This window comes from Peromyscus californicus, unplaced genomic scaffold, assembly GCF_007827085.1.
Source record: "Peromyscus californicus insignis strain IS unplaced genomic scaffold, ASM782708v3 Scaffold_9__1_contigs__length_137607984, whole genome shotgun sequence".
Classification (NCBI taxonomy): Eukaryota; Metazoa; Chordata; class Mammalia; order Rodentia; family Cricetidae; genus Peromyscus; species Peromyscus californicus.
In genome coordinates, this window is record NW_026294617.1 from 86,954,036 (window position 1) to 86,973,072 (window position 19,037).

The following is a 19,037-nucleotide window of genomic DNA, read 5'->3' on the forward strand; positions in this document are numbered from 1 at the left end:
TGGAACTCTAGCTCCAGGGGGTCCAATGCCTCTGCCTTCCATAGACACCTGCACTCGGGTGCACAAATCCACACATGTACACACATAATTAAAACAAAAAATTAATATGCTAATGTATTCGCATATTAAACACATGTATTTCAGAGCTGCCTTACTGGAAGGTTCTGCAATGGTATGAGACTCTTTCAGCTCTCGGGATGCTTGAGGTTTGTAAATGGCACCCAGGCCACTGTCCTCCACAGTAGTGCCTCTGAAACAGAAGGCACATCTAACCCTGAGATACTGAAGACAGTCCAATGACTATGCAGTGTTTTCCTGCTTACTGGAGTTTTAAAAAACTCCCCCTTTTCTCAGTGCTACATTTTATGACATACTCATGTATATGCTTATATTATATAAACAGATTATGAATGTTTATTAATACAATAATATATATTTGGTCAACCAACAAGTTCATGCTCATATTTTAAAATTTATTATGGTTACATTTTTTATTAGTCAATGCAATTTGCTTTATAGATGATGCACAAAGATACTGAAAAGTGGACACAGGAGGGTAAAGCAATTCAAGAGGAAGAAATGATGTTTTAAGTTAGGAGGAATCTTAACTTAAGACAGCCACAGATCCAGTGTGCAGTTTCTGGATTTAGCATGCAAAACCTTGTTAAAGAGTTTGAACAAGGGCTGGAGAGATGGCTCAGAGGTTAAGAACACTGACTGTTCTTCCAGAGGTCCTGAGTTCAATTCCCAGCAACCACATGGTGACTCACAACCATCTGTAATGAGATCTGGTGCCCTCTTCGGCATGCAGGAATACATGCAAATAGAATACTGTAAACATAATAAATAAATAAATCTTAAAGAAAAAAAAAAGAGTTTGAACAAGTTTATTTTCATTTAAAAAATAACCAGTTAAGAAAAACTACTTCGGCATAATCATTGTTGGGGTGGGAGGCAACTTACATTGTAGAAGACAAAGTCTAAGCTCTTTATATTTTTCGGCTGTGTTCATGCATTTACAAATGATGGAAAATTAGTTTTGAAAAGCAGAGTAATAGTAAAAGCATTAGCACTGAAAGGAAAGTAGAAATTAGAGCTATAATTAGTCAAAGGAAAGCTGGAAAAATGTTTTTTATTGAGCTCCTAAGGCAATTTTAAAATAAGTTTATAATTCCTATAATTAATACTATTTTCTAAGAGCAAACAGTACTAAAAGCATATTCACCTGATTACTTTAACAACAAACTATAGTGGGGTGTACAGTTTAATCACATACTTTTCAGTTTTTTGTTTTTGTTTTATTGAGACAGGGTTTCTCTGTGCAGCCCTGGCTGTCCTGGAACTCACTCTGTAGACCAGGCTGGCCTTGAACTCACAGATCTACCTGCCTCTTCCGCCTGAGTGCTGGGATTAAAGGCATGCAGCCCTACTGCCTGGCTTTTTTTTTTTTTTTTTTTTTTTTGGTTTTTCGAGACAGGGTTTCTCTGTGTAGCTTTGTGCCTTTCCTGGAACTCACTTGGTAGCCCAGGCTGGCCTCGAACTCACAGAGATCCGCCGGCCTCTGCCTCCCGAGTGCTGGGATTAAAGGCGTGCGCCACCACCGCCCGGCTCTGCCTGGCTTTTTACTAAGATATATATATATATATATATATATATATATATATATATATATATATCACTGTGTTCAACTGTCATTCAAATTAATTTATGTTACATCGTTATTTAAAAGAATAGAAATGTTTTCCATGAAGCATGTGTGTGCTCATTTTTATTTATTTATTTGGTGAATTTTTCTGAGGTCCTTAAGACTTCAAAAGCTTCTTTGCCTATAACATCTCCTTAGATAAAGCTTTCTTTTGTGACCCCTCCAAGCACTCCAGAAACTCCTGCATGTGAGCTCTGCTTACAATAACAGGTGACAAAGAGGAAGGAGCAGTCACAGATGGCGCTCAGCGTCAGTGGAAGGCTGGCGTTTTACCTCCATGATGTCTTTGATAAAGGGTGTCCACCGGGAGAGCTGGAAGGTCTCTTCTGCAGAGCGGTCTTTTCTCACTGGCTTGGCTTGTTGGGACTAACAGAATGAAAGAGACAAACCATTTCATTAATATAACTCACAAAAATATAACTTACTGACTACTTAAAAAAAAAGAAAAAGAAATCAGAGCAGGTTGGCACATGCTGGGTCACCGAATAGTGTTTGTACTTTAGCAGTAAATTTCTAAGAGTGTCATACGGTGCTAATTTACATAAAAGTATTATATAACTTGGGAAAGAGTGGGGCTCTAAATAGAGTTCTTTCGAATTTTACTCCAAGCCTTACTTTTATTTGATTATTCATTATTTACTTCTTTATAGTACTGGGGATTGGACCAAGGACCTCAAACATACTAGGGAGTGCTATACCATTAAGTTTTATGCCTGACCTGAGCCTAAATTATGTTCAGAGAATGTAATTTCTTTCTGTGCTGTATAAATGGTTGGATGTAAAATTTGACCACTGGTACAAATGAATCAATAAAGAGAAAAGTATAAGTAGCAAATTATAATAGAAGATGAAAATACAAATTCACTAGAAAACACTAATTCAGATTACCTGTGAAAACAAAACACCGGGGTGGATATGTGGCTCAGGTGGTAAGAGCACGTGCCTAGTAATTCCCAGCAGCACACGCACTGGGGTGGGAGCGCGGAACTGTAACCCACCACTTGAAAGGTAGAGACAGGAGTTTAAGGTTAGCCTTGGCTACAGAGTAAGTTTGAGGCCAGCCTGGACTTCATGAGACTTTGTCTCAGAAAATGAGAACAAAAACCCCAATTGCTTACTTAATAATCAAATTCTGTAAGATGACGAAGAATGTCTATAAGATTCCCATAAACAAAAGTAGTTAATTCAAGAACCTCAGGATGCAATGGCAGTGTGTCTGACTCCAGAAGTAGTTAAAGCATGCATACACCAGATGGGGACACGGACACACACACACACACACACACACACACACACACACACACACGCACATGCACGCACGCTCCTTACTGGGGGAACAATGGGAACACCAAGGTGACTCCAGTTACGAATCATGTCACTATCATCTTCTATCTTTACATTGTGGATCAGTCTGTCCAAATTTTCTTCCGTCGTTCCTTAAGGAAGTAAAAGCAGGAGTGCACGGTCAGATAACTGCTGCTCTAATTCTAGGTTTGAAGTAACAATACAAGGACTAAAGCTTAAAAGAGCAAACTTATCTCCCCTGGTCGTCTCTCTGCTTCCTATTTTCCTGTAAGCACCTTAACTGGCACCTACTTTTGGCTTTTCTAAGACTCCCTTACGGTGAGTACCAAGCTATTTATTAAAATGTGACTTGGGGGCAGGGAGACGGCTCAGTGGGTAAAGGTGCTTGCTGCTAGGACTGACAACCTGGGTCTGGTCCCTGGAACCCACATGGTGGAAGAGGAAAAGAGAACCTCAAATGCACCCAAACTGCAAGACCACAGAGTAGCTACTATGTGGGTACTGGTCAATGTTGGTGAGAGCTGAGACCTAGGTATAAAATGACCTCAATTACAGTCCGTGACATGTACGATCCCCACCACACACATATAAATAACATATAACAACTCACTGTAAGAGGAACCCAAGTGATTTTAGAGTTACCACTTGACTACATTGACAGACACGGGGAGGCTTTCCAGTACCGTTAATCCCGAAGATGTAGAGCAGGACGGCCCGGATTTTGTCACAGTTGTCGTGGTTCTTATTGAGCAGCACCGGGAGGAGCACCAGCATGGAGTCCTTCACCCGCTGCCCTTCCGCATCTGTCCCCAGGGCCAGGTCCTTAACGACAGTGAATGCAGACAGTGCTCTACAACCCGTTTACTTTTCTCTTAAAAAGTGTCTATTAGTAAACTGTCAGATTCTGGTGGAACACTGATGGTATTTCACAGGAAATGTGACTGCTAGCTGTAACTATTCATTGCACAAAATACAAAAGGTCATAAAGCAGTCAGAGGGAAAGAAAAATCACAAAACCCGAGCTAGCCACTGTGATAGCCACTACAAATGAGGGTACGTGCACTTCTGATGTGCTCAATCTGAGTCAGAGTGTGCTCTGGGTGCAAAAAAATGGATTTTTGAATACTTGTGAAAAACAGAAACTATCCCATTAACAGGTTTTTTTTAAAGATATATTTATTTATTAATTTATTATATACACAGTGTTCTGCCTGCATGTATGCCTGCATACCAGAAGAGGGCACCAGATCTCATTACAGATGGTTGTGAGCCACCATGTGGTTGCTGGGAATTGAACTCGGGACCTCTGAAAGAGCAGTCAATGCTCTTCACCTCTGAGCCATCTCTGCAGCCCAACAGTTTTATTAACTAAATGTTGAAACAATAGTGTGAACATATTGGGTTAGGTCAAATGTATTACCAAAATTAGCTGCACTTATCTTTGTAATGTGGCTACCAGAATAGTTAATAGTACATGCAACTTTCATTCAGTTTCTGCTAATGTGATACTCTAAACAGCTTAGGAATCATATATATAAATCTCAAAACAAAAACATTCTGTGTAGAGTCCTGCAGGCTAGTGCACTTACACTGGACCCCCTGAGAAAGCTTTGAAAAGGTGTTTCAATAATTCAAAGCACTCCACAATCCAAATTGCAAGACCACAGAGCAGGAGGGCCGAGCTGTTGTTGTTGGGTCTATAGTTTGGATCTGGAATGACCCCAAAAGGCCATGTGATAAGATTTTGTCCCAGGAGGAGCCAGAGGAGGTCTTCAGGTCTTGGGGTAGTGCCTCTGTAGTGACGGTGGGACTGCTGTCCTTTCCTGTTTGTCTCTCGGCTGCCCTCTAAGGACACCCCTGCTGTGATGTGCCACATGCCTAAAAGCAGTGAAGCTAACTGATCAGAAAACCGTAAATCTCAAGTATTCTCAACCAAGTGTGCCCCAGCACCAACACCAAACACAACCCACCACAACCGTGAGCCCAAACAAGCCTTTTCTCACTAGAAGTCTCCCAGGTCAGGTGTGTGTGTGAGGAGGAAGCAGGGACCAGGCAGCCAATACCGCCCAGGTTAGCCCCTTCAAAGAGTCTGTGGAGCTGCACCACTGTACCTCGCCAGCAGTTACATGCCGGCCCAGGTTAGCCCCTTCAAAGAGTCTGTGGAGCTGCACCACTGTACCTCGCCAGCAGTTACATGCCGGCCCAGGTTAGCCCCTTCAAAGAGTCTGTGGAGCTGCACCACTGTACCTCGCCAGCAGTTACATGTTGGCCCAGGTTAGCCCCTTCAAAGAGTCTGTGGAGCTGCACCACTGTACCTCGCCAGCAGTTACACGCCAGCTCACAGAGTCGCTCTGGAAATACACTGCACAAGTGGGTGTTTCTGGCTCGGTACATACCTGCTCAGTTTTGCAGAGCTTCTCAATATTCAGCTTAAACTTATTCATGCAATCTTCAGCTAAGTTAAGATGGACAACTTGCTGAAAAACAGAGGAAAGTGATTATTTATAACATTTTAATTACTTTTTGTGTAACAAATTATGTCTATGGGTGGTTTGCCTGCTTGTATGTCTATGTGCCAGCTGTGTGTGGGGCTGGTGCCCGGAGGCCAGAAGAGGGCATCAGATCCTTGGAACTAGAGTTACAAATGACTGTGAGCTACCAGGTGGGCACTGGGATCTGAACCTGGACCCTCTGGAAGAGCAGCCAGAGCTCTTAACTGCTGAGCCTTCTCTCCAGCCCCCAAATTAAAGTTTTAAGATGGTATGGGTTTAAATGCAAGAAAGACAACCAGCTCAAGAAAGGAAGTGAGAATCACTGTAATTGATGGGTAGTCAACAGACATCGAGAACAGAACTCAGGGCTGAGTCTGTGTGGGGTCTGAAGAGCACTGAAAACTGGGTAAGGAAAAGAAGAGTCAACGCCTAAAACCAACAACCAAAGGTTTCTTTTCTATTACTGCTTCTTAACTGGGGTACGGCATTATAAAATGTGAAAAGTCAGCTGTTGCTAGCACAGGCTGGGCTAGGCACGGCGGCTCACACCTACAGCACCAGCAATCTCAGGGGTGAGGTCAGAGGATTGCCACAAGCCTGACACAAGCCTGGGTTACAGTGAGTTCCGGTTCAGTGTGAACTAGAATGAGACTTATCTCAGCCTACCAAAGATGGATGGACTGATGGGTAAATGGACAGATGACGGAAGGAGAGAGGGAGGGATGGAGGGAAAAAAATGGAAAGGAAGTGAGTTTATCTGGATGTAAATGATTTTAAATCTCATCTGTAACTATTAACTTAAGGAAATGTAAGGGCTGGTGTCCAGCACTGGAAACAAACAGAACAGCCACTAGATAATCTCACACTGAATTTTTCTATGAAGCTGAGAAATATTAAAATTATTCTGTTCAGCTGTTTAAGACAAAATTTTAAAAAAAGGTTTAAACAATACAAATGATATAGACAGAAAAGTCAGTGGCTAGTTTGGTTAGTTTGGGCATTTCTCAGATCTACGATAAAGGTTGGGAGGACAACGACCAGCAACTAACTATTCCAGGGACGCTGATGCGCCCGACCACAGGAGCAGACAAACGGTCAAAGGCAGAGCATCTCACACAGGCCACTGCTTACCTTCGTCATCTGTTTTCGGAAGTGGGGCATCTTTTTCATCAGCTGGGTAAGAGCACTAAGTGATGTCTAGGAAAAACAAACAAACAAACAAACAAACAAACAAACACAACAAAAAACTTAAGCAAACCCATGATTCAGTTATTTCACATTACAGCTTCCAATCCAGAACTTTTAAGTATTAATAAACTCAGCTAATTTAGTAAACGAGCTAAGTTTTAAAAGCACTTTAGGGGGCTTCTGACTCTATCACAGTAAAGCAGCTGATATCGGGCTACTCTTCCCTGGGGACAGATGAAACAGTACCTTCTGGGCAATGGAGGGAGATGGGGGAAGCAGGGCAGGTGGTCACTGAGCTCAGCCTGCCTGTCCCCCGGGACATTTATGTCAGGGTTGCCGAGGTAGGGTTCAGGAGCTGAGAGTTATAGAGAGAGGAACCAGCCAGACACAAGATAAACACGAGTGCAGTGGCTGTCCTGACTCCCTGTACTCACAGGCCTGGAGGAAAACACTAACCAGGTAGTTCAGTGGGTAGAGATTTCAGAAGAGTCTCAGTGCTAAGGACATGGTAGCATTCTCTGATTCAAACAAAACAAAAAGATTTAAGCAAACACTCCAGACATCCAGATCACATCTTAAATAACCAAAACCAAAAACAAAAGAAAGAGGAAAAAAGCCATTCCAAATCTTCTGTGATTTTAGCTAATGTTGAGAAGGAAATTAAATAGGTACAGTAGGAGAGAAGTTAAAAATTAATACTCTAAATGTTCAATTCAAGGACCTACAAAAAAATTAAATCAAACAAAATTGAAGGACATGAAGACTGTACAAATAAATAAATCTAAAACTAGCCTATAGCAGAGCCAGCGAGACGGCCCAGCAGGTGAGCTGCTGGCCAGGAAGGCTTGGTGAGCTGTACTGTCCCCAGAACCCGCATGACGGCAGGAGAGAGGTGACTTTACTGTCTTCTGCCCTCTCCATGTGCACCACGGCACTCAAGCACCACACACGCATCATACACACAATGAATATATATATATTCATACTAAAGAACTTACATAAATTATAACTAAAGACCTTTGGGAAGGGTACTCTATCTCAATGGTGAATTCAAATCACAATAGAACAATTAAGTTACACAAATACTTTCAGGATAAAATGAGAGAATCATAACTCATTTTATAAGATGAACATAATTTTTATATGACAATTGGATAAGAACGTCACGAAGAATCATGTTACAGGAAGTATTCCCGCAGACAGGAAACAAGTGCTCAGGACTGGAACCCATGAGTACTCAGGATACGGCATCATGACCAAGTGGAGTTCATTTCAGAGAGACAGCTGGTTAGCGCTAGACAAACAGTGACTGTGATTCATCACATGAACAGAGTAACAGAGAAAGAAGCCAGCTGTAGTGGCGCATGCCTTTAATCCCAGCACTCGGGAGGCAGAGGCAGGTGGATCTCTGTGAGTTCGAGTCTAGCCTGGTGTATAGATTGAATGACAGAACAGCCAGGGCTATTCTGAGAAACCCTATCTCAAAAAAAAAAAAATAATAATAATAAAGTAAAAAATCTAATCTTTAAAGTAAGTATTAGTATTTAAAAAAAATAAGTTGATTAGGATCATGAGATCCATAGTAAAAATTTACAAAATCACCTATATTTTATATGCTAACAAAATAGAATTTTGAAACTAATGCTATTTATAATAACAGCAAAAAGAAAATGTGCACTAGCATTAGACTGAAAACAACATGGAAATGTGTACATATAAGAAAAAACCAGCTGGTACACAGTAAGGTTTGTGCACTAAACTTACAGATTGTACTTCAACACTAAAAGCCTCACCTATCTGGGCTGGCAAGGTGGCACAGGACTTTAATCTCAGCACTTGGGAGCAGACCGAGCTCTCAGTTCATGGCCAGCCCTGCCTATAAGCCAGCAAAGGTGACAACACAGTGAGATTCTTTTTTTTTTTTTTTTTTTAAAGATTTTTATTTATTTATTATGCATACAATGTTCTGCCTACATGTATGTCTGCAGGCCAGAAGAGGGCGCCAGATCTCATTACAGATGGTTGTGAGCCACCATGTGGTTGCTGGAAATTGAACTCAGGACCTCTGGAAGAGCAGTCAATGTTCTTAACCTCTGAGCCATCTCTCCAGCCCCACAGTGAGATTCTTACAAAACCACACCCAACCCTCACTGATGAAACTGACTGAATGGCCTTTAAACCTAAACTGTAACGGCAGTAACACAGGTAAAAACGCTGCTAATTTTCAAAGATGAGGTGACGGGTACACAGGAGTTTTTCTATTTCTCTCTGTGCTAGAATGGTCCCCAAATGGAAAGGTAACAGTAATTTTCATCGTTTTCACTTTCAACTCTGTTCACAATTTGCCTCTGCAGGGCCGACAAGGTGGCGGAGTGGGTAAAAGCACCTGCTGTGCAAGCCTGGTAGCCTGAGCGTGAGCCCTGGAACCCATGTAAGGTAGGAGAGAAACCAACCGCCAAAGGCTGTCCTCTGACCGTCACGTCACACACACACACACACACACACACACACACACACACACACACACACACAGAGTCATGTACACACAGTCATACACACACAGTCATGACAGTCATGCACACACGCACACACACACACACACACACACACACACACACACACAGACACACACACCGAGTCATGCACACAGAGTCATGCACACAGAGTCATACATACACAGTCATGCACACACACAGTCATACACACACACAGAGACACACACACAGTCATACACACACACAGTCACACACACACAGTCATACACACACACAGTCATGCACACACACAGTCATATACACACACAGTCGTGCACACACACACAGACACACAGTCATACACACACAGAGTCAAACACAGTCATGCACACACACAGACACAGAGTTATGCACACACACAGTCATATACACACACAGAGTCATACACACACACAGAGTCATACACACACACACCCCACAATTATTAAATGACCTGTGCAGTACACAGCTGCAATCCTAGCACCTGAGTGATGGAGGCAGGAACTCGTGTTCAAGGTCATCCTCAGCTCCATAGTGAGACTGACTTCAACTTGAGGACTCAGAGTAAAAGTGCACCTCTGCTACCACTCTGAAAGACTCTTACCTTTCCCTCTGTAGCTTTCTTGGTTGATGAAATTTCTTTCATAAGTTTTGGAATTTCCCTGTCAGATATGTGAGAAAAATTTCTAAGTTAGTTCTTTACAAAACTATTTGAAAGTTATAAAATATACTTTAATAATTTAGTACCTAAACTACAGAGTAAATTAGAACAGGCTCACATACTCCAAGACAACCGCGATGTGCCGGTGCCGGACCCGGACCCACAGGTCATCGTCTTCTTCGAGAATGGCTTCCTTGTCCTTTCCATCTGTTCTGTATCTAAACAGATCAAGGAGAACAGTTTGGGATTCTCTTCCTCAGAAAGCAGAAGAAACATTATTCTAAACAACAATTTTGAAAATCAAACTGAAGAGTACAGACTCAGTCTGCTACGTGAGGGGTCAAATCCCAAAGCAGATCAGAACCTTCTATTAGGAAGGTTCTAGGAAAACATCTTTTTCCTCTCAGATGCTAGGTTTACAGTCTTGGCAGAATGTCATCTTACAAAGCAAAAATTCAACAGCCCAGTGAGTGTTAAGAATAAAAGCAGCTAGGTGCAGCGGCACCTGGAAGGCAGAGGTTAGAAGGACCGGAGTCAAGGTCACCCTGACAACAGCGTTCAGGGCCAGCCTGAGTTCCATGAGACCCTGTCTCAAATACAAAGACTACAAAGACTAGTCAAGCGAACCAAGCTGAATATACAAGCAGCTGTGTCTTTAATCGCTTAAAATGATTGTGATATGCTAACAACCCACAGTTCAGCCAGCAAACAAACATCTGCTAGGAGCTATGGCTCCTGTTAGCCTGCTGGGAGTGTTTGACACAAATTCACAAGCCATCATCTGAGGCTTTATCCTAACCAACCCTATAGTCACACCTCCTTTAAAGAACAGAAGAAATGAGAAAAACTAATATGGCTGTCAAAATACTGTGACAGCTTTACCAAGCTCTCCCTGAGTAAGCAACAATTTAAGGTTCATGGAACCCATGAAATGGGCTTTTAACTGATCTCCTCAATGCCATTTCTTTTTTAGTGCTGCTGTGAGATGTTCTGTATGTCAAATGTGTTGCTCTGATTGGTTAGTAAATAAAATGCTGATTGGCCAGTAGCCAGACAAGAAGTACAGGCGGGACAAACAAAAAAGAAAATTCTAAAAAATAAAAGGCTGAGGCAGAGAGATGCTGCCAGCCGCCACCATGACAAGCAAGATATAAGGTACTGGAAAGCCACGAGCCACGTGACAACTTATAGACTAATAGATATGGGTTAATTTAAGATAAAAAACTAGATAACAAGAAGCCTACTGCAGTCATACAGTTTGTAAATAATATAAGCGTCTGTATGTTTATTTTATTAGTGGGCTGTTGGACTGCCGGGGCTTGGCGGGACCCAGAGAAAAAACTCTCCAGCTACATAGTGCAAATACCCTTCTTCTATTTGTGCAGGTAGAAAAAACTCCACTGTCCTTGGGAATGTCAATTTCCTGAGGCAGATTAGGGACTACACAGCATTTTCTTAGTTCTGAACTATGGACAATACATGTCCATTTCTGTTCTATGAATGCAGTAATTTCTATAACCCCAAATTATAGGCTTCATTTACAAAACAATCTTCCTGTGTGGTCTGAGATACGCAAAGATAAAATAGCTGTGCTTAATGACAAGGCTGACCTAAGCATTACATAATACCTTTGCCATCTGAGTGGATTATAAGCAAACCAGTAGCATGAGGACAACACTCCAAGATTACAACAACCCATTAGAGTAAATTTAGAGGTCCTGGGAGGATGTATGTGATGGAGATTAGCAGGGAGGTGAGCCCCACTAGTGTGTGGGACACAGGGGTGAATAGCAGGCCATCAAATCAAACTCCAATGGGGGGACACAGGTCATGTGAGGCTTGGGGACGATTGTATCTACTTTCCTTTGTCTCTGAGGAAAACGGGAAGTAATTGAGAGGTTCTGAGTGAAGTGATATGCACTGACCTGGATCTTACTAAGATTTTCTTTCTCCCGAGTTGGGGAAAAAGTAAAGGGGGTGGGGCCCAAAGACAGAAGACAGTGAGTGTGGGCAACATCATGAGCTTGAGGCTAAGTCTGCTGACATAAACCAGTTGGAAAATCAGGTCTTTAAAATGTAGTCCTAAAGATTTACTGTAGATGTAACCAACTGTCTTATTAAATAAGAAACACAGAACCAATACAAAGAAGAAAGCCAAGAGGTCAGAGCTAAGAGCTAAAACCTTACCCTTCCTCCTGCAGTGGTCCTACCTCTCCGAAAGAGAGCTACTTCCTGTGTTAAAGTCTTTATATAAAAAGACTTTCGGTTCTGCCTTCTCATTGGTTGTAAACCCAAACACATGACCGCCTCGTCACTGTCTGCCTATACAGACCTCCAGGTCTTCTATGGTTGGTATTGAGATTAAAGGCGTGTGTCTCCAATGCTGGCTGTATCCCTGAACACACAGAGATCTACCTAGCTCTGCCTACCAAGTTCTGGGATTAAAGGCCTGTGCCACCACCGCCCAGCTTTCCTATGGCTTGCTAATAGCTCTGACCCCCAGGGCAACTTTATTTATTAACAATTTACTACTGAACTGAGTGTTTTTGAACTTGATTGGCCATGACCGAGTAAGACACTACGAGACAGGAGCTGCATTTACTTGGGAAGCATGGAATGCTTTGAAGGGGGCCACCAGCAACTCAGGTTGACACAGAAGTTTAAGATGCTCACCAGACATTTCAAATAAAGATATTCATGAGTGAGTTGATATGAATATGAAGTTAAGGCTCAGTGAGTCGATGGCAGACAAACCTTGAGACTAAGTGTGCTTCTGAAAGTCTACAAACAGAGTCCCCAAACTGAACACTAGAACGACATTCCAACCCTAGGAAGCAGTGAGACCAGACTTTTGGATTTAGTAACAGAGGTAGACTTTCTGGCTGGCTTGGTGGATGAAAGAACTCACAGTAGAAGGCTGACAGGCTGGAGTTTGGGGTTCAAACACGGACTCACGGAGGAAGGAGAGAACCCACTCTGCATGATGGTCCTTAGAACTCCACATGCATGGCAAGGCGCGCGCACACACACACACACACACACACGCCAAAAACACTACAACACTACTGTTAATAAGAACTCATGGAACACAGGGGGTTTAGACTCCTGTATCGGTCGGTCTTCTCTCTGAACTATTGTGACTTGGTCAGAGGGTATTGCTGTCTTTAAAAAAATTAACCACCTTCCTTACTCTTAAGCAATTAAACCTGGAGAGAACACATTTTAATACTAGGTAAGTGCTGTCTAAAACTTCTGGCAAGTCTAGAACCAAATTCCCTATTGTGTGATACCAGATTTTTTTCAAAACCTACTGAACAATGCAGCTTGGAGACCTATAGATAACAGGGGTGTAGATAATACTTCTGAAAATTCCAAACAAACTGCTGAAAACAGTTTTTACAATAGAAAAATGGCTCTACTGATTTCCTGGCTAATATTGATACAAACAATACAGAAGAACTTAAAAAAAAATCAAGGTTTAATGAAACACAACAGAAAATACACAATTTAAGAAAAATTGCAAAGTATCATAATTGACAAAAGTTGCATTTATTTAATAAACTACTATTACTTAATTAGGTTATTTTTGTGGTACAATGGATTTAACGTAGGGCTTCATACATACTAGGCAAGGGCGCTACAACTAAGTCCTTTTTTATTCATTTATTTAAATGTAAAAAAAAATTATTTTGAGTTAGGGTCTTACTAAATTTCCCAGACTGGCCTTGAACTTGTGATGCTCCTGCCTAAGCCTCCCTAAGCCTCCCAAGCAGCTGGAATTATAGGTTTGAATCTCTGGACCCAGCTCTACTAAATTAATATAAACAAAATTTCCTAAAACAAATACTCCTTTTTACTACTGTGTTCAACCGGTAGATCTGGCTTGAATCCTGCCATGTAGTCCAGGCTGGCATCAAAGTCATGATTCTTCTGTTAAATGTTCCCAAATGCTGGAATCACGGAGGTGTGCTGTATGCCTGGCTTCAAGTAGCAAATATTGGCTGAGAAATGACTACCTGGAATTTAGAGATCATGATGTCAAAAAGCACAATGAGTGTGTGCGTATATGTATAAATTAAATGATGGTAAGTAAAATGGCTTCATTTTACTTCACTTCCCTTACTTGCCCTTACTTGAAAAGTAATACCCTTACTTGAAGATTACATCAATAACTATGAAAAGAGTGAGATCGTGCCTATTCTCAGTAAGTGTTGTAAATTACATGGACAAGACACTTTGGGGTATATGATTTAGAATAAACACAGCCAAATCATTGCGACTATAATATATATGAAATATAATAATGGGGGGCTGGAAAGATGGCTCAGTGATTTAAGAGCACTGGCTGCTCTCCTAGAGGACTTGCATTCAATTCCCAGTACCCACATGGCATCCGACACCCTCACACAGACATACACGAAGGCAAAAACATCAATGCACATAAAATAAAAATGAATAAATAAAAAAGAAATATAATAATGGGCCTGACATTTACTCTGAATGTAAGTGAAAAGTCCTAATTCGACTTGTTTAAATGCACCTCTGTTGTGTGGAATAGTTAAGGAGGTAAATGCACTTAAAAGCTCTAAAGCAAGCTGCCCATTAGCTTACAGAGCAAACATTTTGTCAGGGTTACAGTTACAGGAGAGAGAGAGAGAGAGAGAGAGAGAGAGAGAGAGATCTGAACAAGCAGGTCCCAGGTCTTTCAGCTTTCTGCCGTCACCGTGAGTCATTAGAGAGTCTGTCTACAAGCCCTCTACGAGCCCTTCAATTTATACTTGCTTGTATGTATCATTCTCAATTGGTAGTAGATCATATGCCATTGCCTGAAAGGTCAGTTCATGCAGGACAGTGGACACAGGATCAAAGCCACGGTCAATTATTAAGAGCTGGGAATGAGTTTTACCCTAGAATAACAAGATAAAATTATCTTAAGAAATTTCAGTATCTTTATGTGAACACATTTTTAATATCTTAAATTTTTAATAATAATTTTAATTATTTAATAAAAGTAAATTTAATCCTTTCCCTCAACAAAAACACACAATAAAACAAATGGTTAACTGCCTTAAGATGTGAAATTATATTAAAACAAACAAAAACATGAGTGGCACAGTAGAGAAAAACAGGACTACACAACTAATATTTTCATAATTAGATTAAGAGGCTATAGACATCAATATAGTATTCCCTAATTGTCTTTGAAGAAGTAACATCTAGCTTTCCCTAAATATTCTTTTTTCCTTTTCTTCTTTTTCCAGGACGGGATCTCACTATGTAGCTAATCCAGGCTGGCTTTGGTCTCACCATCCTGCCTCAGTTTCTCACGTGGTGGACCTACAGACACATACTACTACCACTCCTGGCCGAAGTTATCTTCTTGTCCATTCGGTTCCACAAAAAAAAGGGCTGACATAAATTATGAATAGTAGCTACTACTTGAGTCCTCTGTGTTAGACATTTGCTAGACAACAAAGACATACTTGTTTCACAGCGGTACTACCTCACAGTTCTTACAGCAACTCTTGAGACAGACATTGTCATATCCACATGACAATGAGTCCATTACAGCTTATCCCAATGCTTGTACTTTGACTACTATGCTATTTTAGGAGTAGAGATTATATTAGCCAAGCAGTGGTGGCACATGCTTTTAATCCCAGCACTCAGTAGGCAGAGGAGGCAGAGGTGGGTGGATCTCTGTGAGTTCAAGGCCAGCCTGATCTATAGAGTGAGTTCCAGGACAGCCAGGGCTATTACACAGAGAAACCCTGTCTCAAAAAACAAAACAAAACAAAACAAAAAACAACAACAAAAAATAGAGATTATATTAATGACAACTAAGACTATAAATCATAATAAAAACCCTGTTAACATTAACTCAAACACAACACCAACCACTAAACAGTGGCTGAGTAGCAGTGTTTGGAAATTCTACTGCTAATGTTTGAATCTTCTCCAGTTCTTCTGAGGGGTAAAGGGGGTGGTGGTAGTGGGAATCAAACCCAGGCAGATGCTCTACCACTAAGCTATTATTCACTTTTGATTCTGAGATAGGCTAGCCTTGAGCTCACTTTGTACCCCAGGCAGGCCCTGAACTTGTGATCTTCCTTCCTCAGCCCCCAAAGTAATCTAGGATTACAGGCCTGTGGTACCAATCCTGGTTCACAATTCACTCTTAAACATAGCTAACTCTTTAGCTTATTAGTCAAAGAAATAAGAGGTAATTAACTATAATTCAGACAACATTTCCCATGACTTTACAATTAGCAGACAGAGGTAAATCACATAAGCTAGACTTTTAAAATACGTCTGAATTACCGCCTCTCCTAATAAAGGTGAAACAAGACGGTACAGTGATAAAGACTTTGGAAACAAATCTGGGGTTGAGTTCAGTCATGGTCGGTTTCTTTTTGTATGACCTCACCTAAGTTTTTCAACCTTTCTTACGTTAGTATTAATGATATAAAACAACAGAACCTTTCCCTTGTGAGACTGTTGTGAAGGTTAAATGCATTACCATGAAACACAACATCCATGAGCTGAGTCTGCAGAAACACACAAACTAAAAGGCAGTCCTGGGCATTTACAGAAAAGCTTGGGATATGAGAGACCATGGTAGCACTTGGCTTGAAGAATCAGGAAAGGCTTCGAAAAAAGGTAAGCCTTCATCAGGTGCTTGAATAAGAAAGGTATCAATTGAAGGGCATGTCATTTCCCAGGAGAAATAAAAGGAGAGGGAGAGGGAGAGGGAGAAAGCGAGTGAGCATTTTGCCTTTTTTCCACTGAAACTATACAGAACTAAAGAGATATTTACTAAAATTCTTTGGTTTAACAAATATTTGTATTCACTGCCCACTATGTTTATAAAGCCACTCTACCTTTGTAACAGAGTAACAGCTTTTACTAGACCTCCAAGCCAAAAGTCACTAACTTTTCAAGTAACCAGCAGAACTTCTAAACTGACATCTTCCATTCATGTTGTCTAACACTGAATTTTACCTTTTTTATGAGATATTATTATATTATCCTATTTCTCATGCTATAGTTATTCTTGAAGCTCAAGGCCTCTTCCTGCAGGATGCCTTCTAAGACTGGTTTAGAGTAAGGTAAGTACCAGCCTGTGTTGCCACTGTATTCTGTGTATTCCTCTCAAGCCGCTGACAACACAGCGCCGACAATCAGTGGTTTCCTTGGCCATCTCCTCTTCTGAACTAAGGTAGTTCCTACCTTTACGCTCCAGCTATTATGATACAGCCTCTCAGCCTCCGACACCACTTGTCCATCTCCTTCCTCAGCTCTTCCTTCTCCAGCCACACTTACATGCTGGCATTCCCCAGGTCCCAACCTTACTCTTGGATTACATTACATAATTTTTAGAAGACAATAACAAAGGTTGCTATTTATTACTCTTACATGTACAAAATACTTAGATGTTACCTCATCTAATTCTCATATCAGCCAAGCAAGGCACAAATTATCTCATTCATTTCAGAGATCAGAAACAACTCAAGGTTGCAGAGCGAGTAACAGTGGGAATCCCAGCATTTATTAAATATTAACTTAGTGGAAGCCATTATTCTGAAGACTCCATACACATTAACTCATTTAATCCTTTGATTAGCTTAAAAATAGGCATTATTATTTCCACTTTATAGAGACAAAAATTTAGTTCAAAGAAGATGCCTTAATTAACGTAATTATTCACTAAATGGCTTCAAAGCCTCCAGCCTCCTCCTAGACCGCACGGTCAAACCACACTATCTACTAAGGTTTCTGCTTAAGGACTCTCAAATCAGAACTGTAGATCCATCTTAATGATCTGCAAATCGATACTAGAAAATGAATGAACACAGGTTGCTCTGATGTATAGAGGAAACACAGACTTTGTGTAGCCATACTCGCCACTTATAAATTACCTTTATTGGGCCATTTTCATCCATTTTGTAGTAGTCTTCAAGTTTTTTTTCAACCAGTTGTGCAAGCTTACTGGCATTATCTAGAGGTTTACTAGAAATGGAAAAAATGTTTTAACAATTATCTTTCAGGACACACTTTACAATACTGTAAAAGTTAAATTCTAAAACAAGACTTTGCAACTTTATGTTTATAAAATGCAAAAATTTACAAATATGGAAAACTTCAGATATTAAACATATCACATAATTGCCATAGCTTCAGCATGTGCTTCAGATATTTTAATATGAAGGAATAAAATATTACATATAAAGTTGCCATTCCCATATCCCCTCCCTCCATCACTACACCAGATTCTATATATTCATCCCCTGAAAGTAGATGGACACCAAAACCATTCTCAATTTCATACCATTAAAAACAACATGGAAAAAATATGCTTGGCACATTTCTCCATGCATACATTTCTCTAGGCACACTGAATATGAAGGGATGAATCCTGGGTCAGAGGGTACACGCATGCTCAACTTTGCTTTCCAAGTGAAGTGGCGATTATACCCCTAGTAGCAGTCTGGTATTTCCTCACACCCCCTCCTTTGCTCAGTTTTCCAATGTAGCTACTGATTAAAACCTTGTACACTCTATCTTATAAAATGGCAGCACTGGTAGACAGGCTCAGTGGTTTCAAGTGCTCACTGTTCTTGCAGGGGACGAGGGTTTGGTTCCTAGAACCCACACGAGGCAGCTAACTGCCTGTAACTCCAGTCCCTCTTCTGGCCTCGGGGGCAACATGTGCAACATGTGGTGCATATAAGTTCATGCAGGCACAAACGCATATACATAAATAAAAGTCAATAAATATTTCATAATAAACAATAAGAATGGTAGTATCATACTTTAAGTAGTAAATTCATGACCAGTGGTATCAGTATTATTTTCTAAACCTACAAGAAAAATGGTGGAAAATGCTCTTCCACTAGCACACTAACCTGAAAAATGGGGAAGGGGGGTCCTCATATGAGGCTTTTAAAGTGTTTAGGAATCTTTTGGTTTTATATTTGAAAAATAAAGGCACACCTACAAAGAGTGATTTTTTAAATTTTTTGTCAAAAAGTGAAAAAGAGGTAATTTTATTTTAGAATTTACCTTAACAGTTTATATAGCATAAAGGAATATTCTGTTAGAGAACAGGTAGAATTTGTGTATTTATGATGCACATGGTATGTGTGTGTGTGTGGGTGAGCCCACCTGTGTGT

General features: G+C 40.8%; 1 protein-coding gene across 2 annotated transcripts in view; it reads right to left on the reverse strand.

The window, feature by feature from the left end:
- The window catches only part of Stxbp3 (syntaxin binding protein 3), a 49,320-nt gene that overhangs the window by 4,549 nt on the left and 25,734 nt on the right, over positions 1-19,037 (reverse strand). The window contains exons 8-17 of one of the 2 annotated variants that reach the window (XR_008216301.1): positions 17,784-17,874; positions 14,647-14,771; positions 9,987-10,082; positions 9,808-9,865; positions 6,634-6,699; positions 5,407-5,487; positions 3,694-3,832; positions 3,035-3,141; positions 1,979-2,071; positions 964-1,072 (exon numbers count right to left, since the gene is read on the reverse strand). Coding sequence is in view for 1 of the 2 variants with exons in the window: in XM_052730217.1 (XP_052586177.1) it covers positions 1,979-2,071; positions 3,035-3,141; positions 3,694-3,832; positions 5,407-5,487; positions 6,634-6,699; positions 9,808-9,865; positions 9,987-10,082; positions 14,647-14,771; positions 17,784-17,874 (856 nt within the window). In the remaining variant the exon portion in view is untranslated. The remainder of the gene's footprint in view (positions 1-963; positions 1,073-1,978; positions 2,072-3,034; positions 3,142-3,693; positions 3,833-5,406; positions 5,488-6,633; positions 6,700-9,807; positions 9,866-9,986; positions 10,083-14,646; positions 14,772-17,783; positions 17,875-19,037) is intronic. The other variant, XM_052730217.1, reaches the window with a different exon arrangement.